Here is a 26,871-nt window from a genome sequence, read left to right as displayed (position 1 = left end):
CACCGTTTTTGCAGCGTGACAGGGTGCCAAATCTTCTTGGTAGATGCCATCACCATCAGGGAACAATATTTGGGCCATGGGTAGAACCTGGTCCCCCAAAATGGCCTCATACGCCTTAGCATTCATCATTCCATGCAGGGCTATGATGTGACCTGCAGAAAACCACAATATCACTGCCCATACTATAACAGAACCACCTCCATGCTTTACAGTTGGGAGCGGACACTCTGTATCATAGGCCTACAACGGTGTTCTCCATACGTAAACACGACCGGTTGTTGGAAACAAGGTGATCATCGGACGACCACATTACGTGTTTCCACTGCTCATGAATCCACGCCTTTTGGTCCTTGCACCACTGGATACGCCTCTTCGCATTTACTGCTGTGACCAGGGGTTTGGCGATAGCGGCCCTGCCATGAATTTTCATTTTATGAAGTTCCCGTCGCACTGTTTTCGATGAAACCGGGTTCTGTAGGCCGGAATTGAGTTCAGACGTAATTTTCATTGCAGTGGTCTTCTCTTTAGCTCGTACAATCCGTTTTAATACCTTCCGGTCCCTATCTGACAGGATTGTCTTCCGACCACTGTTGTGCTTTGCAGACGTCGTTTGCCCATGAATTGTGTATGCCCTCGTAACATTGGACACAGTGCCTTTCGAACCCCCATAATGTTCGCCACTGTTGCCACTGAAGCTCCAACCAGACGGGCACCAACGATCATGCCTCTTTGGAAATCTGTCAGGTCGCCCATTTTACCGCACCACTTTCACACCACGATACTCACAGGTGAACTGGTTACTGCTGATGAAAGAGGAAGGTCTACATGACACATTGAAAACAAAAAACGATCGGCAACTTCAAGACGTGTTGTACAGTGGAGGGCCAAACTTACGTGTCCTGTATGAAGTGTTTGTGGAAGCGTTTAAATGTTGCACGTGTTTTCGTGTGTGTGTTGCATTAGCCGTTTGCGATTTTTTGTATCTCGGCGGTATGGCGGAAGTTGAAGAACAAAGGGTGTGCATCAAATTCCGTGTGGCATTGGATGAAACGGGAATAAAACTTATGAAATGTTGAAACACACTTTTGGTGATTCGTGCATGAGCCGTAGCCGAACATTTGAGTGATTTGGACTTTTCAAGAAAGGCAGACCATCGACTGCTGCTATGATCGAACCGGTACACCGTGCACGGCAACAACCCCCTCAAAAGTGGAAGAAGTGAGGGCGGCTGTGAACAAGGATCGTTGACGTACCCTGCACAATATCTATGCAAAAGTCGGAATTGGGTATGGAACTTGTCAGCGAATTCTCACTAAACAGTTGAACATGCATCGCATTGCACCGAAGTTCGTGCCTTTAAAGTGGCGCAGTTTTTGGCTAAGAACAACATGACAGTGGTTCTCCATCCCCGATACTCAATCTGACCTGGCTCCCTGTGACTTTTTTCTTTTTCCCAAGCTGAAGCTTCGGATGAAGGGGCGAAGATTCGACACCATTCCAGAGATTCAAGAAGAATCGCAGCAGGTACTTGACACTATTCCAAAAAAGAACTTCCAGAAATGCTTCCAAGCATAACAGAAACGTTAGGACCGCAGTATTAATGCAAAAGGGGAGCACTTTGAAGGTGATGGAGGAATTTAACTTCAAAGGTAAGAAACTTTCATTTTACAGATTCAGTCCTGGAACTTTTGGATACACCCTTGTATATATATAAACTTTGCCATAAGCTTGCTAAGTGATGGCATTGTCTTGAATTTCTTGGGGGGGACGGAGAATCATGGTGCCGCTACTGCATAGTCTGTTGTTCGGATCGTAATGATGTACCAAGGTTTCATCTATTGTCAAATATCTAACAAGAAAATTACTCCGGTGTTTCTTAAACAAGGCAAATTTGTCTCTGAAAAACGGACTCGTTCACGCTTTTGATCAATGGTTAAAATTCATGGTACCAATCGGGCTAATACCTTGTGCACCTCCAAGTGTTGGTGTAAAATTGTACCTATTAAACCGAGTGACAAGCTAGTAACCTCAGCTAACCTCTGCACAGTTACTTGTGTGTCAGCCATTATCAGGTCGTGAACTATTTTAATGTTTTCTGGTGTGCACTCTGTTACGGGCGATCCTGTACCTGATGTATATTCACAGCTCTTCCTGCCGCACCGGTAGTCAAGTGACAAGTTCTTGATGATTTGGCATGTAGGGGTGCCATCACCTAATACATTCATCATGTCTTCATGAATCTCCTTGGGTGTTCACCCGCTGGTAAAAATTTACAAACTGGTAAGAAGCATATATTATATTATATTATATTTTATATATATATATATATATATATATAATTATTTCTTTTCCTTACGTATGAAACACACTACAATATAAGGAATTACTAACTTACTAATGTTCCTTAGTCAGTTCTTCTTCCTATAGTTCGAGTGTTACACTCTTCCTCAGGGACACATAACAGCTTAAACCTTTTACTCACAATATGATCTTAGAGTACAAATAGGACGATAGTGCACTAATGTTAGTATATATATTTGGGGAACTGCAAGTGACCATTAGTATTGATATACATTTTCGTAATGGTTACTTAAATTATCACTGTTGATAGTTCAATTATTTGAAGATCACATTATGAAAAAAGGACTTAAGTCATTGTGTGTCTCCGGTGAAAAGTGTCCAGACGTAACACTCGAAACATGGAAAGAAAAAGTGACTGAGGAATGTAAGTGACTAATCCGTTATATAAAATATGAAATGTATTAACATCTCTATAATAAGGATGAGTCAAGACAATGATTTCTCATGTCTACCTTGCAAATGATGCTGATTATCACCAAGTGTCACATGTCAGCTCACTGTCATATTGATACAATAGACTTTGTTCGTGACACTTCGTTATTATGCTGTTCAGATTAAAATTAAATCAAAAAAATGAGAGAACTGAATAGGAATGAAATAAAAATAACACATATTTGACATAATTTAATATTGTAGTAACAGAACATACACGTTACAATCTTACATTGTTTTACAAACATTTTGCAGTGTTCAACGTAAATTTCAAGAAAGAAAAAAAGTTACTAAAAATGGAAATAAGGTTACATGCACAATTAACATGCATATATACTATACGTATATATGCATATTTTTTAAATAAATACTTTCTTTACTTAAAATACTAATTTTACCTTAATCCAAATGGATTTTTAAGGAATTGTGTCATTTTCTTAATTGTTTTACATAAATACTACACAATTCGCTGTCAATATAAACCAACATTCTTAAATCTCTAAAATTTAGTTACTGCAAAAAACAGCTACAAATCTGCTCCTTGGCAGAAAATCTTTTAGTAATAACTTCTGAATAATGCTGCAAAAGCAGCTGCATTTACTAGGGGAGAAGGAAAAAACTACATTCGCGCATCATAGTCACTACACTTAAACAAATCAATGACAGCTTCCGCGAGTGCATTATTAAATGGTTATTTTTCCTCTTTGAGAAGAAAGTAATAATCTTTAGTTATTATTATTATTTTTAATAATTTACATTAATCTTCATGCTTAGAATTATCACAATATATCAGCTTATCAATTACTGCAATAACTGGAAGAAACATTTTATTATCTTTTTAAGACTATATATGTATAATATATATATCGATCAACCATTTTAATTTTTTAAAAGATATATTGACGATAGATTAACAGACTAATGATAACAGCATTTTGTTTTTGTATATTAATAATTACAATCGGTAACTAACTGTCAATGATTTGGATATATATTTATATATATATATATCTAATAATCTGTTTGCAACAGACTGGAATATAAATTTGTAGGTCCCTTATATCACAATACATCCACATCTTTATTTGTTTTAAGTATTATCATCGATTCTCACAAACCTTTTTTTTTTTCTTTCTTTCTTTCTTTATAAACTGTGACGGTTACTTTAATAGAACATTTAAGAGCAACTAGCTACTTCAATCTACAGAGCGTCTTTCACACACAAATATATATAATACTGTTGCGCTTATGAGTATTTACCTACAATCCAAACATTTATTTTGAGTTAAATCTTAGCTTATAGGCACAAACGTTAATTTGCACATTAAAGTTAAAACTGCACATACTTTGACAGAAATTTCTCATAGATGGAACTAGCAGAGAGTGAACCAATGCCGCAAAAATAGAAAATCATTCGCATAGATCTGTACTGCATCATAGTAACTTTCTCCCACACAATATCCTAAAACTAACATCAGTACTGCTGTCGACCAGTTACATGCTCGACTTGAAACTAACAACACTTTCACATCTGGATGCAAAAAACTTAAAAGTATGCATAATTTAGAAACTGTTTTTAATTATCATGGATGATTATGGTTACTCAAGAATTTTAATTGAAAGTTTAGTTAATAAATATTTATAATAATATAAAATGTTAGTAATTTTTTCTCAGAACTCAGTAAATTGAAGTTTCCTGATAAAGATAAAATTTCAAATATATTTAGAAACAGAACAGTAGCGCGTTATAAATATCTATTCTCTTAAAATCTTTTACTGATTAACACGTACTAGTGTTCTTGTTCAGACTAGCGAACGACTGAATAGTATCTCGTTTTAAAGCCCCTTATCTTATATACATATACGATGATAAAAGCATACACAAATTATCTGAAACAATTCCAGGAATGAATCTGAGTACTTGAAAATCATCATGCACTGATTTCTCATACTAGGTTTCACATGTCAGTACAAAAGTTAAACATGTGAACCTACACTTCTGAGGTGAACATCCTACTTCTGTGTCAATATATGATTTTCATAACATTACTATGGAAACGCTTTGAAAACTGTTTTCTTCTCGATGTTAAGTTCTCCTGTTTCCTTTTAGGTACAACATCTTTGCCGCGAGAGAAAATTACGTAAAGAAACCAACGGTCACAGTGAATTATATTGACAGGAAAGAAACAAACTATGCAAAGATTAGCAGTGTTCGAATTCGATTATTTTATTCTCCAATGAGGTTAATCTAATTTTAACTGTACTAATGCTAATTTCCAACACGGCTGTGATTAGATTCAAGATTATGCTGTAATTGTGGCATTACTAAATTTTCTCTTTAAATTTTATTTTCTAAATTCACTGCATTAGCAATTCTAATAATTATAAAAATCTTAATAAAAATAATTTCATTACTTTTACTAATAACTTAGATTACGAATGTTGTGCTGATTTTTGAACTGTCACGGTATTTTAGATTTGAACTTCGATGGGTTGCCATAATTTCATTTGAGACCTTTAGTATGACGCGAACTGAAAAATAAAAGCATAGAGAGTAACAACACATCCGCCATTTTAGGGGGGGGGGGGTATCCCGAAAATAACCTAGATCCAATCGTGAAGACTAGTTCTTATGTATAATTCATTGTACACAAGACTGAAAGTAAGTTTTAACATATTTATGAATCGTTACATCTCATTGAATTTCAATCTTCAGAAAATGATACTAAACTAACTTGATGTGTCATCACTTGCTATATTTTTACTTGAATCTACAGTTGTTAACAGTTTCGGCATGAAGACATTGCGGTCAAATATTTATGAACTCTCAACTTTACTGTCCGAATTGACGTTGTGCCTCTGTGATATTACCTGCAAATCCAAACGTTTACTTGAGTGATATATTATATACTTTACAAAAATGACATAACACTCTTTCTGTTCAGTAGCAGCAAACAAATTAGTAAAAATTATCCCCCCCTCCCATTTTTCCCCTGGTAACTGTAGACAGACAATACACTGCACGTTAGTCGCTTCATGCGTACATTAGCCGTTAAGAAAATGTTCGCAAATATACTTACATAGATTGTATTTATTTTAATCCACTATTAAGAAAGAAAATAAAAAATCTCTCTCTTCTGTGCTACTTAATTTACAATATATTTTTTTTCCTCTCATGCACATACACACGAATATTTTATATAATTCATATATAAACGAAAAATTCAGTCACATTCGACGCACAGAATATATATTATATACACTTCACACACGTACGATAAACATGCACACAGACATACTATATATTAATATGAACAGGACAGTGTTTACGGAGTATGAATGTTCCGGTCTATTTTAAGAACACTACTGCTACCTATCGTCCATAACGACTTGTTTGAACACTCCTGCCGGCATCTGGCTTTTCACATCATGACTACCTAGAGCTGTTGTACCATCTTTGGCAATAAATAACTGAAGTCCAGACACTGAAAAGAAAAATATGGAAGGTATATTTTAATCATATAAATCTAATAAGACAACTATCTAAATTACGGTTCTTCGCCATGTTTCCCATTCTACAGCGTGTCCATAAAAATACTAGCACACTTTTAAATGGTGTTACGTCGCTTTGGATAATCGTATCGAAATGAAATTGGTCACATTTCAAAGAAATGCTCAAATATTTTTGTGCATGTCAACAATGGACAATATCAATAATGGGCGGGATCAACACACACACACAAAAGTATATTCACTTGGTACTCACTAATTGGTGAGCACACTTGTGTTTACATGCTCATTAATTGGTTATTTCCACAATTGGGAGAAGAAGAAGGCAATGACTATTTTCCAACAAGATGGAGCACCTCCTCACTGGCATTTGCATGTTCGGTAACATTTGAATTGGCGGCTTCCAGGAAGATGGATTGGACGTGCTAGAAATGATGATAATGTCATCTACAAGTGGCCGCTGAGGTCGGCTGACTTGAGGTCTGTGACTTCCTTTTTATGGGGTTACGTAAAGGAAAGTGTCTATGTATCCCCTTTGCCTCAAACCCTCAAAGAAGTGCAAGTGCTGCTATCCAGTCCATTTCATCAGATATGTTGGAGCGTATGTGGTGTGATTGGAAATATTATCGTCTTGATGTCTGCATCGTCATTCGTGGGGGCTACATTCAATGTCTATGAGATATAGTAAAAATAATTTGAGTTTTTCTTTTAAATGTGATCAATTTCATTTAGATATGATTGTCCAATGCGACTTAATACCACTTTAAAATATGATAGTATTTTTATGGAGACGCTATATTTTCTAAATGGTTGTTAATAACGACACAACTCCAATACTGTATCTTTCGGAGGTGGTCACTTAACAGGCAACCTCACCATAAATCAGGAAGCCCGTGAAAAAAATTATATTCATTCAATTGCGATATTCCAAATATGAAATTCCCGACAGCAACAAAATTATCACAACTTTTCTACAGATTAAGTAAAGTAAAATTAGACTTTAAAAACCCTGCGACTTTCTGACAATACGGTGACAACAATAAAGTTTAGTCTATTGATAAAACATGATTTTAGCGACTTTTGATTTATTACTTGAGTATTTTCATAAAAATGGACTTCGGAGCAGTAATGATGAGCACTTGGGGAAGGGGGAGGGGGACACAAAAGTTTGGTGCTTTCAGAAAATCTACGGGCTTATTAATTATTTCTTATGATACATGTTGTACTTAGTTGTTGTTAATTATTTGCAAGGTTTACATATATTTTTTGTAACAAAGGCTAGGTTTAATTTCTTTTAATTTTTGCAACTGTATTGTCGAGTGAAACTAACATTGTTTTCATTTGATGATTTTGACAAAAATTCTATGGAAATGAGCTGCACAGTAAGTTCTCTGTTTTGAAATCTATAACATGAACACTTGATAAGAACAATAGTAGTAATAACTGTTGCAACTTATGAAATGCGTTTTTCGAGAATGCATATACAACGAACTTGCTCAAAACAATGCAGTATATTCGTGCTATACCAGTTAGTAATACACATATCGAACGAGCGTTAGTGTAATGAAAGCTTCATGATCAGATGATAAAAACAGAAATGCCAACAGAACGTGTGATGGCCGAAATTTGTGTTCAGATGTACTTGGAAATGTTCTGACAATTTTTCCACAAAATGGAACTGGAAAATAGGACACTTTTTCAGAAGTGAAGGCTTCAAGACAAGATAGGCATCTATATGCCTATCTTGTCTTGAATGTTTTATGTGCCAGTGAAGCAAACCTTTCCGAAATGTTCTCAACAGTGAAGAATGTTAGTACACAATATGGACTAGAACTAAACCTTAGTAGTTCCAAGGAAATGATAAACGACCGAGTAGCACAGGTGCAACTCTCATAGGCTGTTTGAACGGTATGAAGATTGTATATGAACTTATCTCTCTTGGGTCAACAGTCAATAATACAGGAAGTAGAGGAAAAAAGATCAGAAAAAGTGAGCAATCACAAACAATGCCAAGGTTCATCTGGTCGAAACACTAGTATTGTCGGTTTTCTTGTACGCATGTGAAACTTGGACAATAAAGGCATATGAAGAAAGAAAGAAAGAGGAAAGGAGAGAAAGCATATGGAATATGGTGGTGGCGTAAAATGGACGGCAAAAAGAACAAATGCATTTATCAATGAGAAACTGAAGATTTCCGGGTCTCTCTCTTCTCGATTCACAAGAATTCTCCAACCCTTCGGGTATAAGACACGACGAAGTGGAGATAATAGCCATAAAAGCATCATAGAAGGCGAAATTAAGAACAGAAGGGGTGAGGGTAGGGGAAAGAACCCCTTACAGATGGATAGGACAAATAAAACACACAATTACCTTTCTTCTTGAAATGGCTTAAGAAAGCTGAAGATCGTATAAAATAGTGACAATACATTAGACATGTGTCTAGCGGAGACAATGGGGTCACGACGACGATCAGAAATCAATAAAACGACGGGTGTTATTTTTCCATTAGTTTGGCATATTATACATTCGGGTAGTAGTAATGGTAATGTTACTAGTTAGTGATAATGGCCATAAGTATTAGAAGTAACATGGTGAATCGGGCATATAACCTCATACTGCGCTGGCATGCAATAACTCTGTTCTAGAAATTCGCTGTGACTGCCTGACAAGTTTCCACTTGGATTTCGCCGACGACTCGTCGAATTTCCTCCTTTAATTTGTGGATGGAACGGAGTTTATTGACATACACCACTGATTTAAGAGTACCCCAAAGAAAAAAGTCATAAAGAGTTAAGTCGCATGACCTCGGGGGCCATTGCTGGTCAGCATTACACGAAATGAAGCGATCCGGGAACCACTCTTGGAGCAACTGGATTCTTCCGCAATATTTTGCTCAAAACGATCACTACGACGACGCCCAGGACTTTTAATGTTCATGTTGACCCCTTTTCAATTAACTTTTTCATAAGTCTGCGAACTGTTGATTCATTCGGCGCCTCATTTCGCCCTACAACGCGTGACGTCGCCTGTCAGTTGCTACTACGACATTCTTTAATTTTGTAATATTAAAAACTGAAGTATTTTCTTAATCCCTCGGGGAAACCAAACAATAAACAAGGAAAAGTGAAATATTTTAAATAAAGTATCGAAAGACATCCTGGTAAAATAGTGAAAGTTAAAAACAAATATTATAAACACGGAAGACTTTCACAAGGGAAAATAAACAATCCTATTTTCTCAAATTCGAAATAGAAAATGAAAGTATGGAAAATAAATATATATACTCTAGAAATCTTACAAAAATCATCACATTACAATCACAACTCAACCTCAACGCATTCGCACAACATCGTTTACAGTAGCGTTCTACAATCTTAGCGTTAGGGGTGTGTCATAGGGCAGGTAGTATAGTGCTTGAAAGGAGACAAACAGATTCTTAGAAGAATAATACAAAACGTGATTTTATTGCATATACGTACATAATGTATGACCGTCACCAAAATGTTAAAAAAGAAATGAATAACATTTAAAGTAAATGAGAGTATGGAGAAGATAATAAATAATATTTCGATTTACACGGGGTTACATATTCTCGTTCTTATGTTAAGACTGCCATATGCATATTTTATTATAATAACGGGCAGAGTTCATGGTTGCGTACTTACACTTGGCTGAAGTCCATGATCAGGCACAATCAATTGACAGCTGAGTCTGCACACCACTAACGCTAAGATTGTAGAACGCCACTGTAAACGATGTTGTGCAAATGCGTTGAGGTTCAGTTATGATTGTAATGTGATGATTTTTGTAAGATATCTAGAGTATATATATTTATTTTCCATACTTTCATTTTCTATTTCGGATTTGAGAAAATAGGATTGTTTATTTTCCCTTCTGAAAGTCTTCCTTGTTTATAATATATGTTTTTAAATTTCACTATTTTTACCAGGATGTCTTTCGATACTTTATTTAAAATATTTCACTTTTACTTGTTTATTGTTTGGTTTCCCCAAGAGATTAAGAAAATACTTCAGTTTTTAATATCACAAAATTAAAGAATGTCTTACTACATAACTTTTTCCGTTCTGATAAAAAGTTTTCACAATTAGCACACGTTGCGCTATAGTAAACTGCTCCATGGCCAGACACAGACTGAAGAAACGCGAGAAATTTAGACTAAGGTGACAATCAGAATGTTTGTGGGTAGAACAACAATACAAAACAATGTCGGCAAACGAGAAACAAAAATTTGCCAGACGATCCAAACCCGGCTCGCTTTTTGAATAACCCTTTACAAAGTGTACTTTATACATTTCCGATATTTTCCTCCATTATTAACGTAAGTTGAGAAAGTTGTGGCGAGTGTTACTAGTAAAGAGTACTTCGATTACAGAAAAATGCGTTCTTGATTGATTTTAGCAAATCTTTACTATGTGTACACACTTCATTTATTTAACATTTGACCTAAAATTAACGTTTAACAGGTTTATTCTACATATTTGCCCGTTTTAAATAGCAATCAGTGGAATTTTTAACAAAAACTTGACTAAGTTCAAATCCCAAATTATACAAGGTGAATCAAAAAGGACTTTACAACTTGAAAACTCATACTGATTTATTTATTGAGCTTGTATACATAGTTTTGGTGTTATTTTGTAGCAAAATAAATCAAGTTTTTTTTTACCTTATACCTAAAGGGGTTCAATGTGGCTTAAACTGGCGATGCGGCACATACCCCATCTTAAGTCGATTTATTGCCAAACTCGCTGCAGCATGACAGGCGTGACTTCTTCAATTGCGAGGTTGACCTTAGCTCTGGTTCAATTGCGAGGTAAATGGTTTGAGATGCAATCTTTTTCTCAACACACCCCAAACTGTAATGTGTGGAACGCCCAGCTGTCGAAAAGCACGCCGGGTTGATTTTGTAGGACTGTTCACAAAGCTTTGTCTCACTTGCTCTACAACGTCTTCAGACGTACTAGGACGACCTGAACATTTGTTGTGTTTTGCCGAACGTCCAGTTTCAATTGAACACTTATGCCACTAATAGTAGGCCTACTGGGAGGATCTTTTACCATACTTTGTATGAAAATTGCGTTGCACAGTTGTCACAGCTAGCACGCTCGGGATCAGTAAAGGCAGCCATCTTTGCTGCAGCTGCCACTATCGCTTGGGGTGGCTTGTTTATGAATTAGTGTACTACGTGAGTCAAAACTTGATGTATTTTGCTGCAAAATGACACCAAAACCAATTATGTAAGATAAATGAATAAATCAATGTGAGATTTCAAAATTGTAACGTCTTTTTTGATTCACCCTGTATAGTCAATAACTCGGGAAGACTGCACAGAAAAATGCTTCAGACCTGTATGCGTACGAAACAAGCAAGTTCTACAATCGAAAATATCATCACTGGTTTTTTCAATAACTGGCAGAAAATCAATTTCAAAGTTCCAGCACGAATTGTGCTTGACGCTTCATCAGAATTCTGCTAATTTAGCGTCTGCGAGCGTGTCATGCAATCTTGTGCGTACAATTTTGTAATCAGAAAACAACATCGCTACTAATACCAGAGTTTATAACCACCTTGCGTTAAGTGAGACAGCATCAAGTGTAAAGGAAAATATAGTTATGCATCTGTAGCTTCACATTAAATTTATTTAACAGGAAACAACGCTACTGATTCCAGAATTACGTGACACAGCGAGAAATGTAAATGAGAAATATAATTTTGCACCCAAAGTTTCATATTCAACTTGTTTGAAAACACGTCGCTATTGATTCCAGTTTTACGTATCCTGTGTTACCTGAGAGAGTGCGAAATATGAATGGAAACACAGTTTCATAGCTACAGTTTCAAAGTGAATTTCCTCGAAAACAATATTTTGAAAATTCGAAGAACGAAAGAAAAAAACATAGTAGTTTGTAAGAACAAAGTATGTTACATACTTGACATGAATGTATTTTCAAGCTTTAGAAAGAATATATATATATATATATATATATATATATATATATATATATATATATATATATATATATATATATATATATATATATAAACCCTGGCTTATACAGACAAAATTCTAGACGTATACGTATAGTAAATACTTTTCACAATGACCCTGAAAATTGATTTGACACAAGCACTTGTCACTTGCTTCAAATTATCTTATCTCACGGAAACTACAAAGAGATGCCATGCAAGGTTTGAAAATTACCTACAAATACCTTATTCAGCCGATTTGAGACTTTCTGACTTCCATCTGCTTCCAAACCTCAAAAAGAAGTTGGAAAATTAATATTTTGACACCAATAATGATGTCATGCGTTCCGTAGATAACATTCTGACGGCTTCGACAAAACGTTTTATTTATTTACTAGCGGCATAAACGCACTTGAACATCGATGGTCAAAGTGTTTAGAATGGTCAGGGCATTATGCTGAAAAGGAACACTAGTAACATAACACCCGAACTCTCAGCTGCTTCTTTCATAGTTTAGAACTTTTGTTAACAACTTCTTGTAATATTTTTATATTGCAGAAATAACCTACTGCATAATATTTGTAAGATACAAACTAATACCTAGGTAGTATCAATAACTACCAAGGACATCCCAAATGTAAGTTTATAAATCAGATTTGCAATGCTCATATTTTATATTGTGCATAAACGAATGCACATTATGTGCTACAATCAACATCTTATTTTTCAAAATAATCGCCAAGGAGGAGGTTGTCGATATTACATTCGTAAAATATGGACTTTTGACTATTAAGCCAGCGTTGCATTGCTATTTTCACAACTTCGTTACTGTCTTGTAAACTTGTTTTTGGGACGCCCTCGTACGAATTCGACGTTGGACCGAACGTAACTACAGCAAAACGTTTCTATTGTTTGACGTAGTTAAGTCGTGGCAGTTAAAGAAAGAGAGTCGACTACAGCAATGATCCAAACAGAAAACAGATTATCTTTTCCAAGTCTTCAAAGAACGTCCTGAAGGGCACAGATCCAAAGTGACAAAGATATCAAAATAAAGGTGCAGCGCTGGCTTAATAGTCAGGACCTCACTGTTACAAAAGTGGCATCGACAAGCTCGTCTCACGGTTAAACAAATGCCTCAAACTTCTTGGTGACTATGTTGAAAAATAAAATGTTGACTGAAGCACACAATGGCATTAGTTTATGTAGAACATAATATATATGTAATTATTACCAAATATGCCTTGTAAATGTTGGATGTCCCTCGTATTCAACATTTTATTTTATTAGAACAAAGTCTGTTCCAATTTTTAACAGTTTCCGTTTTAAAATACTTATTTTCTCTAAGTTGGCCACTCTTCAGTGGAACTGACAATGATCAACATAGACAGATTGTAGTGAGTATACCAACCTTTCTTCCGACTTCAGTTTCTCTCTCCAATTGTTATTAATAGTGAGTTACATCGCATATACAATAAATTCAGATGCATTTTATATATATAAATAAAAGACTATAATAAATATTGAGAAAGAAGTTACCTTCTGCTGATTCATCCTGTTCAAGGTTTGTCGACTTTATCAAGTCATCTATGAGGTCGTCCGGATTGACGCGAGTGAGTTCCACACGTGATTCTTTCCCCTCTTCAGCCTTTTTCCGTCGTTCAATCGCTTTAGCACGGTCAAGCGAACCGGTTTCACTGAAACCTGATCCTGAGCTAGGATTCCTGCAAATGTTAATATTAAAAACATATATATTACTTACTTATATACTCTATACACACAACTACATACACAACAAAAAATAAACATATTAAAAAATAAAACTTCTACGTAAAAAAATTTAAAAGAGAATATTTTAAAATGCGAAAAGTATAAAGAAAAATCTTTAATAAATAAATAAATAAATGCTAAAAGCGTTTAAGACTTCTATATCGTACATTTCTGTAACCTTTTTCAGATATATTTTATGAGATATTAAATCTGATGTATTATAATATTATGCTTGATATAAATTCCAAAATCAAGTTTTACACACCCATAATATAAAACTAACCAAAAGATCTTCGTCCTCGGTATCTTTCATGTTTGTAATTTGAGTTTTATTTACTCCAGGATTTTATTTTAACTATATTAAATAGACGTTTCTATGTATTGGCTTTTGGAACTCAACTTTGTCTTTATATAAGATGTGACACTTTTACCGGGAATCGAATGAGGTTTCCCATGTCAAAGGTGAGTACGCGATATCACGTAACTACGAGGAAGTTACGACGTTCGTATGACTTTAACTTTAGTATTGGGCTCCGTTTCACTGAGTAATTATAAATTATGGCTTGAAAAATTGTAAATCACGAAACTGTATTACTATGGACTAATTAAATGAAAAACACTTTCCTTCAACATACTTTTTGAAATTAAGTAGAATGTACCGCACGACAAACATGTTCAAATGTTATTTAATATCTGCAAGTTTACCTAAGTGATTCTGATGTCAGAAAGTTGTAAATTTCAGAGAAGTATTTTAGAGCAGAAGTGAAAGATATCTGAATGATACAAATCTTAGAAGTATTCTAGAGTAGAAGTGAGACAGAAAAATGATGTTCCATTTAGGACCCCATACATGAATAGATTATAGTGAGATCTCGAAAAAAGTTCTATAACGGTGATTGGTCTTTAAGCAAATACGAACTTATTGGATATTCAATTATCACATTTACAGTTAAGACACCGTGCAAACATTTAATATAAGGTAATCAGGCAATTTTATGAGGAGTATTAATGCTTGCAATTATGAACTTACTATCTACATTTCTTTATTATATGTATACTATAATTATTATCCTGTTGCTGTCTGATACCTTACGAAAGGCTTTCCAAACCCGTATGTCGTGGAGCCCTTGGGGTGCATCATGAAATTTTAGAACTTAAACGATAAAATGTATGACATGCAAAAGACTTATAAGTCTAGTCTTTATACGACATGTTTTATTTTTACCATGAAGCCTTTATTACATATTTTGAGACTTTGAGGCACACGATGCCTACAATAGCAGCAAAAATGCTCATTTCTATCTAATCTAATTTAACCTATCCTAGGTGTGTCGTGATGTCAAGGCCGTTCATTTAAATGTTTTGTCACGTCAAAAAAAGGCTGAGAAGCAGCTTTCTGCTACATCGTTTTCTGCAATTCTTGAGTTCTCCTACGAAACCGTAATGCTGAATTCTATAGTATAAACTTTAGTGCTTTTTTAAAAAAATTACTTTTTATAGTTTCATTTTTTTCTTCTTTCAATATGTTATCTATTTTTGTAATTCCCTAGTAGTATCAGCGACACGGTACGTCTGGTATAAAGCATCGCAAGTTTATGGATTTTCACAGAATTTCCTAAGCTTCTTCTTATTTTCTACCAGTCTTTTTGTTAACTATCTCCTTCAGTTCAGTTCAGGACAGGTATAACTAAGTAACTCTGAACTACATAATTTCAGCAGTATCTTCACTTTCTACCTGTCCACCCACTGAAGTATCCTATAGATCCCTTTAATCTTATGTTCGTTTACTTTTACGGTACAGTTTTATTTATTTAACTCTCTTTACATAATTTTATCTTTGTATACGTTTCTAAAAATATTCTTACACAATAAAGATATATAATCTTCACTCACTAGAATTTAGTTCTTATCCATAGCATAATAAACAAGATATAAAAGGAAACTTATTAAAAGATATCATTATTCGACATAATTAATATAAGCTGAAAATATTTTCTTGCAAAACCTACAAGCCAAAATAATTGGACAGACGAATATAAAGACACACAACACACTTGTACGTTAATGATTTGTTACAGCGTGTTGAATTATATAATATTCAAACTTTAAAAAAAAGCAGCTTTGACGACAATAAAACTAATCACAGAAAAGCACTAAGCATGTAAAATTAGGTTCATTCGTTGAAAAAAGGCAAAAGAAGCTGAACTGATGGAAGCAGCCAATAACAACTCAAAGATATCCAAATGACAACTACTATTAAAAGACCACAACACCAATTAAAAGCAAAACATGGGAATATCAACACTGTCAGATACATTTATGCTGAATTGTAAAACAACCGATTTATGTTTGAGCGACTTATGAATTGACTAAAACGTTCCTCAATTTCCTTCCCTTACAAAAACTTTTTGTACCCAAATCAAGACATCAAGACATTGAAAAGAAAACCTTCGATATAGAAGTAAATTTTAATAAATTTTTAAGAATTTGATGGACAATAAATGATAAAAACCAAAGGAAGACAGTTTTCTCATGCAATACAACACACATCGTGCATATATGCATATACTGTATATACACACATGTAAGACATATACTAACAGAGAATAGTGTGCAGCATTAACATGTGCAACTATTGACAGTTATACAAACATTATGTAGTACATTTTCATTATATTATCTAATACAGAAGGGTCGAACAATTTGATTTTATTATAATTTCTCCCCAATACTAAAAACGTAACAATTGGTCAATATGAGCACAGATTCCCGGAAGAAGGCCTAAATCACGTCAAAATAAAGAGCGTAAAAAGTATACTAAGCCCCTAAAGAATGCTCTGCTCATTTATGCATACTAGCGTTACGGGTGTTAATCTTCTTCTATTGTGTTCAAAAGTACAAGTAGCTATCATCTAAAGTGGATGACACATTTAGGTGCCCCCTGTTCTTAAGATAAACTTTCCATTTACGGAACTGAACATCTTGTTTGCTGGCACACTACGAATTTATTGACAAAAAAACGATTGTTAATAGCAATTTTGCAGAAATATTACTTCTGTTTTATGAAGTTTTTTTTAAAAAACTTTTTTGTACAATGCTTTCAGAATACATAGAATCAATTAGCCCATTCCTATCACTGCTTATTACATATAGATATCCATACTGTCAAATCAAATCAGTAAACAAAATAGGACACGACTATTTGCAAAATGACACGATTCTGCGTATTTATTACGGAAAACAAAGTCCTTTGGATACGGCATTTTTTTTTTAATTATTGAAGAAAAGTAGATTAGCTTTACCAAGAAAAATAGATTGGTTATGAATACGCTGTTTTTAATTTATTAAGAAGCTACGGATAAGCCACTTTATTTATTAATGAAAATAGATTGGCTGTGGATATGCCGTTTTTTTTTTTTTTTTTAATTATTATTCAGAAAAATAGGTTGACTGTGGATGCGCCAGTTTTTAAACGAGAGAGAGAGAGAGAGAGAGAGAGAGAGAGAGAGAGAGAGAGAGAGAGAGAGAGAGAGAGAGCGGTCTAATGTTTGGAAGAACTATTTAGTGAAGTGACCACTTGCCTTTGGGATGCTCTTTATCACAACATAATTTGATGGTCCGTCAACTGTTATTTCGATAAATGAGTTTAGTTTCACACTGTGAAACTGCGGTATACTATAGAGATCCAATATTGAAATATTGAATCCAGAAGTTTTGGTTTCAACAGAGGTGGAGAAGGAATCTATTCCTGGAACGCAATTCTGCTCAATTTCTAAGCCGATTTTGCTCAATGGGAATTCATATTGAAACTGGAGATGGAACCCATTTTTGGTACGCTGAACTTTTTCTCCCCATCTCTGACGATTTTTGCTCTGATGCCTGTCGACAGACAAACGGACGCACATAGTAGTTCTCCCACATTTATTCATAACATTTTCTAGATTTTTTTTCTTTAATATCCATTTATAAGAATGAATAATTACGATTAAGCTTTTTGAAGATCTCTCTTATTTGTACGCAATCTGTTTGTAATCTTAATGTGTCGAGAAAACTAGTATGTGGTGTCAATACTACAAACATACACTTTCCTACATTTCACAATACTTTTGTACAAGTTCAATTTATTACGTGAATGATGAGTGGAAACGAATTGGAATGCTGATCTACAACGTTACGGGATTTTTATTGGATCAATTTCTGGTGCTTCCACTTTTCTATTTTAAATTAGCTTCTTATTTGGTGCCGTGTACGGAGCAGAGCTTGTGCGACTAACTTAGCTCCTAACTTGTCCTACTTCTTTTTCTCAATACGTTTCAACTACACATACCTACAATTGCACATGTTACACAGCACTTACTGCACACCTTATCATGATCTGAACACGTATTTCCTTTCGTTTCTTTATCCCCATTATATTTATTTTTAGATTTTAACACATCACTACACTTGGAAACAGTAATCCATATTTTTTTCAAGAGACTAACACTAGGCTTTTCCTTTGGTGTTCTGTACATTCAGTCTCTTCTTCGTAATGAATATCGGAATTATTGGACGCAGAGGACAGCTTAGCGGATCCTTCCAATAGTTTTCTATGTTGTACAACCAGGTTTCTGCAATGAAGTGATACACACAAATTCCACCAGTTTAATTAGCCACATAGTGTCACACACAGAGACAGAGAGAGAAGACAGAAAGATATGGAAATACAACCCATTCTGCATCATTAAAGAATCTCACTCAGCTCATTGTATACTTTCATGTCTTCCCTATGTCAGTTGTTCAACATCCCTATACTCAACTTACCTTTTGGATTTGATGTTGTGTTGATTAGATATTTAAAATGTCAGTTCAAGACTCTTCTCTACTAAACCCACTCAACTTTTCTTTCTTTCTTTTTTTTCTTGTTTTTAGCAATGGAGAGGATGTGTACAGTCGCCAGCTACAGTGGATAATTTTTATTTATTATCAGTAACTTCAAAACGAATCAACGAATTTTAATACAGGCTACTTTGAAGATGTAATCTTTGTAAGCTACTGAAAGGGGTGCTTAAATGGACGTTCAGGAACATATGGTTATTCCCGTCCTGATCAAGCCCATGTTGTTGCCACTGCGAGCAACTGTGCAAAGATGTCTGAAGCTATTCGTGCGAATGAAAGCCTAAGCATTTAATTCATAAGGGAGCAATTCAAATGAGTTGTGGTGCTACCAGACGACGAAGTGAAGATTGCAGTCCGTCAATTATTCAAACGCCAACCTTCCAAATTTTACATGGACGGCATTCGTAGATTGGTCATGCAATGGAACAAATATCTGAACACGTATAATGATTTCTTCTGAAGCACAAATGCTGTGATACATTCCTCATGGATGGATGCCTTTCGATTTTCTATAAAGCTTGGTTAAATACCATTAGCACTTTGGTAGATATTGTCTACAAACGAGCTTCAGTTGTTCACACCATGTATTATTTATAACGGTAATGTAGAGAAGAGTCATTACTTCAATACTACAAATAAAGTTTGAAAGAAAACTATGAAAGTAGCCATTAAATGTTCAACTTGTATTTCTGCACAATTGCAACATAGTAGAATATGAAACCTCACTATAACAGCCGTTCTGTTAAGCTAAGTATATATATTTTTGCAAATATAAAAATATTAATACCAATTCTGACAATTCTTATATGGGATTAATTTCCAGATAAGTAGTTCATTGTTCCGATAATCAATGTATCGCTAATACAAAATTCTTACATTTAAACTATCAAACTTTCAGCATTTGAAGAAAACTACTTCTGAACAACTGATACATGAATAAAATACTTGAAATTGAGTTGAGTTCAACTAAGATAAACTTAAAGATAGGCAAAATCTCAATATAGGAAAAAGGATGAAACATCAACATGAAGGCAGAATATCTAAGAAACAGATACAGTAAAAACACAGTAGAGAATTAGTGTGATTTTCTAGCTAATATATATACCGGGAAGTCATACTTTATCCAAGTTAACAATTCAATATAATACACATGTGTGTACGAAAATTAAAATAAAATAGTCCAGGTGTTCCTACTTCCCTTAGAAACACAAGAAACAGGTATATTTTTGTTCTGTATATTCATTCTCCTTTGCTACCAACATATCTGTTCTAACTTCTGCTCATTTCACACTCTCGTCCTCATCATTAACAAATTATTATCTATCCCTCTTATTATATTTCCTCGTTTAATTCATTTTTTTTAAATCTCTCCCATATACACACATTTATTGTCTATATTTTATTTTAGAGCTTTCTACAAGAAATTATTGAAATTAAGGGACTTTTCTTAACGTCGAAATGGTAACTACTTAGTTAGCTCACACTAGATATCGGTGCAGTTGACTTATGCGTCACTTTGATGGAAGAAGTGTGATCAAATCACAAAAATGTCGCGTTTAGTTTAGTGGTGTCAACGAAACACAAGCTACAAATCGTAGTCAGATTTTCGTAAGCCAAATGAAAAACTAGCCGAAATTCACATCAGTGTTGCCAGATATGCAAGTTTCTTGAAGGGATCTGTAATATCTTTTAACTTCGTTCTGACCAAGCTGTAATTGTTGCAATATCAGCTGTTGGCAGAAGCATTAAGAAGAAATTTCGGAATGACAGATAGATTATCCGTGAAGATTGAGAAGGAAATTCATTGTTTCGTACGGTACAGCATACGACACTGTGCATTACAAACTAGGCTTTCGCAAAGACAGTAAGCGATAGGTGTCCTACAATCTGACAGAGTAGGGTTGCCAGACGTCCCGGTTTTCAATGAAATAATTAACTGTCCCGAAAAAGGCTTCCGAGACGCCTGTTTGTCAAGGTTTTCGTTCTTCAGATTGAAAAAAATAAAATCAACCTACAAGAACTAGTATGTCTTAACTAAAAACGGAAGATTTCTGTAGCCAATTAATATTTGACTAAACAAACAAAAAGTTTGATATATATATATAATATTGTCTGTGTGTGAGAGAGACGAGTGCGTGAAGTTAGAACAGTCAAGGTATTGGCTTCAGAGTGGACGATTTCACCTATTCCGAACGAGTTCTTTTAAACTTCCATTCTACTACATCAGACATTTCTTACAAGACGTGCCTGAAAGAGATGTAGACTCGTGGTTTTAAATTTCCACTTTTATTATTATTGTTTTCAAGCAGGGCTTACAGTGACAAAATCCATTGTTAGCTTCAGCATTTTTGTTCACACCAACTGCGCCTCTATATACATTACGACCTAGCAGAAAAAGAGTTCGAGAAGTTCGCGAATATTAGTGTAGCAAGAGGAGGGGAATTTAGAACACCTCAATAATAAAACAATATTTTTTGTAGAGCTCCTTCGTGAATAAGTGTTTAGCGTACGCGCCTTTTGCGTGGGACACCCGGGTTCGATTCCCAGTGGGAGCTCTTGTCGTTCGGATTCCACGTTAATCAGTAGATCCACGTCTCATATGACATGGCTGCTGAAAGGGACGTTAGACTCAAAATCAGATAACTTTTGCCAACAGAAATTTACACTAGCGGAAAATATTGTGTAATAGCAAAACTCGTGTTCTTGCGAAGAGATACTTTAAATTTTTCTCGCTATATTACTTTTACAAATTAATCTAAGAGTCCGAAAAATCTCTTACGTGTTTTTATACATTTGATGTGAAGAATTTTCTTAACTTCGCTGCTACTATTGTAAGAATAATATGGAAGGTTACCTGAGTGTCTGTCGCATTTAGATACGTAGTCTTACATCTAAGTTTCATTTGTAATCCCACTATAGAACTGAGTTGTCCTCAAAATACTTCCCCGTGTCTGAATAAATATTTCTGTGCACGCATTCAATAATTTTGGATTTATATTTCCCCCCTTTATCCTGCTAAAATTTTCAGTAATTTTCAGGTTAATATTCTGTAATAACTTACTCTAGCACAAGAAATGACAGTTAAACGCATACAGGTATCTGTCTTGTTTAATTTTGATACTGGATTTTTTCTGCCAAATTTTTGGAGAGTCTGTGTAAGTCTTGAAAGAAATTTATTTTTTGTTTATCGTTCTGAATTTAGCGTAAATGTAATTTTTTCTTGCTACATGCTAAATATTTGTTTCTTTTAGGATAGTGTTTCTGACTCGGATGATGATTTAAAAAAAAACCACCATAAATGGGAGGGTGTGCTGTAATTGGCGCAATATTTAGAACCTGTTAAATACGATAAATCGGAATTCGGAATAAGGGACACCACGCAGCTCTTTTCATGGTACCTTTTTATATTCTTTAAGCACTCCTTGTGGGGCTTCATTCATGTTAACTGTGTATAGAATGAGCTGGAAAAATTGTGAATAGTAACTTGGAAAAAACAGGTAATAATTTGATTCTGACCAAATGAGTAGGAACCTTGACCTTGCATATAACCTGAGATTAGTGTTCTAGTTTTTCATTTACAAAATCTGGCAACCCCATGACAGAGGAGTGTAAGGGCAAGAGAATGGCTCTCATACAAGGGATGTATGCAAGCCGTGACGGCTAGATATTTATGAAAATTGGTACCCTGACACACTGTAGATCGCTAATCATCGTAGTGATAGTCGCTCGGTGCGGAAATGCCTTGTTTACCTGCTACGTATAATTCATATGCTACACAGTGACCGGGTGAGACTGCCTAATTATACCCTAAAAACGCTGGAAAAGGCTGAAAATGAAAACCACGTGTAGGTAACTTGATACCTACGAAAGGGGACACATGACCAAGAACCAGCAGTAATGTCTCACAAGCAGTGTTGCCACCCCAACACAAATTTATAGTTTTTCAAATAGAACGTATACATTTTATGGCTTTAAAACAATTGCCATGAAACGTTAAAGAAAATAAGCAAACGGTGGATTATCAGTGTTGTCTAATAAGGGAGATACGAGGCTCTAAAATTGAGGAATTATGGGGCTCGTACAGAGAAACGAACAAATGTACTACAACGACAAGATTGCTGCTGTGGTTTATTCCCTACTATACATTTGTTCCTTCTGCAGTCTTCTAGTTGTTGTACATTTGTTCGTTTCTCAGGACGGGCCCCCATAATTTCTCAATTTTAGAGCCTCGTATCTCCATTATTTGACAACACTGATAACCCACCGTTTGCTTATTTTCTTTAACGTTTTATGTTAATTGTTTTAATGCCATAAAATGATACACGTTCTATTTGGAAAACTATAAATTTGTGCTGGGGTGGCAACACTGCTTGTGTGACACTACTGCTGTGTTCTTCATGTATCCTTTTGCCGTACATATGGCTTTAAAACACAAGGTTACCTGCACACATTTTTCACTTTCTGTCGTTTTCCGGCGTTTATAGGGTATGACTCGGCACAGCCTCACGTAGCCACTGCGTGGTATATGTATCATATGTAGCGGGTGAACAAGGCATTTCCGCACAGAGTGACTATCACTACGATGATTAGCGATCCACAATTAGTCAGGGTACCAATCTTCATAAACATCTAGTTGTCACGATTCGCATATGTTCTTTGTTAGATCTCTCAAACTTTCATGGTTTTTCAATAATTTACGATGTTCGATAGAAGCAAAAGTTCTGAACCTCACTGCAGATCGAGCCCAAGTCGAGGATATGCGCACTGCTTTCCTTCATATTATTACACGTGACTGCTGTTTGGTGAGATTGAGGTGTCCAGATATATACAGGATTTGTATGGCAGTATGACGTAAGAATGGCTACAATTTAAACAAGATGGCGCATGTGTGAGCCCAGTAGTAATCTCGGTTAGATACTCGAAGTAATCTTGAGAGAAAGAATTTCACGCAGCACGCTGGTAGTGGAGCGTAGATAAGCGAACAGGATATGTGTCAAGCGTCATTATGCGTCGTCGATGTAAAGGAGAGAAATAAAGAAATATGTATGTGCTCGAACGAGGCTGACGATCGGCTTACGGGAAGGCGGACGCCAAATCATTGCGCATAGAAAACATGTCATGACAGTGATGCGTGTCAAAGGAATGGATCGAAGAGAATAATACACAGCGGAGATCGGAAAGCAGACCGCGGATTGTATCACGGCAGGACAATCAATTTGTCTGCACGGTCGTAATGGCCCATCCAGTGTCGATCAATGTTAGCTTGGTGTTGACCTACTTGCGTCTGCTGAACGCTGAGCTGGCGACATACGTGCATTTATGTTAGTTTTCACTGATTAAGAACATTACGTGTGAACATCATTAATTAATGTGCTAGTGGTAAACAGCCATGTTTTGCACGAGTCCCCATCTTACAGTGACGGCCTCATACATGTTAGACGCTACAATGGTAAGCGCAATGTGCCAGCGTGCATTGGAACATCGTAACAGCGGAGAATGGTCGGTATGATGGTAGGGACGCCACTGGGTACAACGTGTGATTCCGGCTGCTAAGCACTGAAGACAAGCTCACCAGTGGCCGCTACATGAAACAAGTTCTAGATGCCAAAGCTTATTCTTTGCTCACACAACTCCACTCATATTTAAGCATAACAATGACTTGCCACATGTATCCTGGAATGTCGGGATATACAAGCAGTCTAGGCACAATGGGTAACTCTGCTTCTTGACCTGCGCGGTAGTCTGACATAAGGCTCATTGAACATGAGTGGAATATAGTAGATCGGCTCTGTTCTTCATAGTCCTCTAGCAGGCAATGACAAAGTCTTATGGACTTAACAGAGTAGTAGAAGATTCTTCAAAACATATCTAATGCCTGTTTTATTAATTGTAATGATGTACAGAGTGTTTGGTTGCAGAACTTGGAAACTTCCTGCTACACCAACACATCAAGTTGACGTACAGTTCTCAAATCGTACCCGAAGATACTGTACTACTGACGCAGTAAAAGCAAAGAGTTTCCAAACTAGGTTGAATATTACAAACTTCTTTTTCTTAACATACCTGTACCTTACTATTAGTAAAAGGATATTAGAAAAAGGAAAGATAAAAGCTTTATGTGTGCACCCAACTAAATGCAGAATTATCCTGTTGTATAATTTTACGTTTGTTAACCAATTTTGACATTTTAAAACAAGGTTTTGTTATTATTGCATATCACTAATATAACTTGGTATATAAACTAGTATACATATTTTATTGTCTTCTCAAACTATATACACACATTTCCTGTGATTTATACCTTGTATCTGGATCATACAATATTATGTTATTTTTTTTAAAAAGTAAATGACCAGAACTATAAAATACAACAAGTCTTCTACCGAACACTTCAACGGTGTTCGGTTAATAGTTAACCTTCTCTTATCCCTGCCTTTTCTTACACTGGTCTATAATAGCGTCGTCGTCATGTCTTTTCACAAGAAGCTTAAGCCTGGACAAACAGATTAAGTCTTTCCCTTCCCCAAATCATCATTTATTAAAGTAAATAATACATATAGAGAATGGAAACTACTTGTAATAGTAACGTGAAAAGCGTTATTCTGTTATGCGAAACCTCACATAGCAAGGATGACCCTGCCTGGAAGTGATCTCGTCACTTGGGTGGGAACTTTTGCCTCACCCTCCTTACTCCTCAGACATCGCTCCATCAGATTACCATCTGTTTTTGGTCATGGACAATTACATGTGCAATCAGAAGTTCAAAACTCGGGAAGAAGTTGAAAACGCAGTGGCACAGTTTTTTTTGAGTCGCAAGATACAAATTTCTACCAAGTGGCATTTATGGACTTGTTCGTAGATGGAGGAGATTGTAGAGGCGGACGGAGGCAATTTTCCTGAATAAATATTGTGTAAACCCCTTGTATGCGCTTGTTTTCTCTTCTATGCTCAAACAGCACGAACTTTTTTGGTCACCTGTTATCACTGAATTGTCTTAGGCATGAAACAGCTTCTAAGATATCCTTTCTCAAAAAAGTACAGCTCCTATATTAAGCCCAAAACTATAAAAAATTAATCGGATATTTTTTTTCAACATTTTGTACATGGTATATTTCGTAGGCACCATTTTGTGTCTACACAGTAGATCAAGATTAAACAGGAAGAGAGTTTTGATACAGAGAAAGAAAAGAGAAGTGGAAGGATTGAAAAGATACACATACATTACAAAATAAGAAGAAAACGAAAATTTTTAACTTCCATATACGTATTAAAAAAAAAAAAAAAAAAAACAACGAAATTAAATATCTTATCTAGTCTACAGGAAATCTACAAACTGCAAGGGCATAAGTTGTGTTAACTGTTTTGGACTGACTCACTCTCATACACACAAAAATGCAATTCACACACTACTCTGTTGAATTAGTGATTTCTCCACGTTTATAATACATCATTGTGTTACAGACGGCAATAAGTTACCGAAGGGACGAAAATTTTGCGATATTTTATTACAAAAATAGATTTAGTAGGCATATGCAATACAGAATCATCAGTACACAAAAGAGAGCTTCCTAAAAATTCGGTAGATGACTGTAGCGTAGCACAGGTTAAGCATTGCTACTTACAGTCACCTCGCGGATTTTTCATTAAGTTATCTTAATTTTTTTTTTTTTCCCGAAGTATAGGGTGCCAGCATCATTGGCAAAATGGTAAAAATATATTTCTTCATTATTTTGTTGTAGTGAAGATGCTGTCGTAAAACGAACATGTGGAAATACATAGCACTGTTGTGTGGGCGTGAAAGTTACTCATCGAGATGATGCCAGTGAGTTTAATCGATGCCATTTCAAACGATAACCACTATCCCACATTACCATGGCATGACGGCCGGAAAAGTACAAAAGAATCAAGAATGTATGCAAAGCGATTGGCCTAGCCCAC

The 26,871-nt window shown here is 35.5% G+C and overlaps 1 protein-coding gene across 4 annotated transcripts in view; it reads right to left on the bottom strand.

Moving 5' to 3' along the window:
* Positions 1–2,972: 2,972 nt before the first annotated feature.
* LOC145690163 (early estrogen-induced gene 1 protein) overlaps positions 2,973–26,871 on the bottom strand; it is a 292,289-nt gene continuing 268,390 nt past the window's right edge. For 2 of the 4 annotated variants that reach the window (XM_081764783.1, XM_081764785.1), the window contains 3 exons: positions 18,540–18,665; positions 13,825–14,009; positions 2,973–6,278 (listed from right to left, as the gene is read on the bottom strand). In XM_081764783.1, coding sequence (XP_081620909.1) covers positions 6,163–6,278; positions 13,825–14,009; positions 18,540–18,665 — 427 coding nt within the window. In that variant the 3' untranslated portion in view covers positions 2,973–6,162. The remainder of the gene's footprint in view (positions 6,279–13,824; positions 14,010–18,539; positions 18,666–26,871) is intronic. The other 2 variants (XM_081764784.1, XM_081764786.1) reach the window with 1 other exon arrangement.

This window comes from Thermobia domestica, chromosome 7 (genome assembly GCF_964235325.1).
Source record: "Thermobia domestica chromosome 7, izTheDome1.hap1.1, whole genome shotgun sequence".
In the NCBI taxonomy this organism is placed as follows: domain Eukaryota; kingdom Metazoa; phylum Arthropoda; class Insecta; order Zygentoma; family Lepismatidae; genus Thermobia; species Thermobia domestica.
The sequence above is the reverse complement of the archived record's forward strand: the minus strand, read 5'-3'. Positions and strand labels throughout refer to the sequence as shown.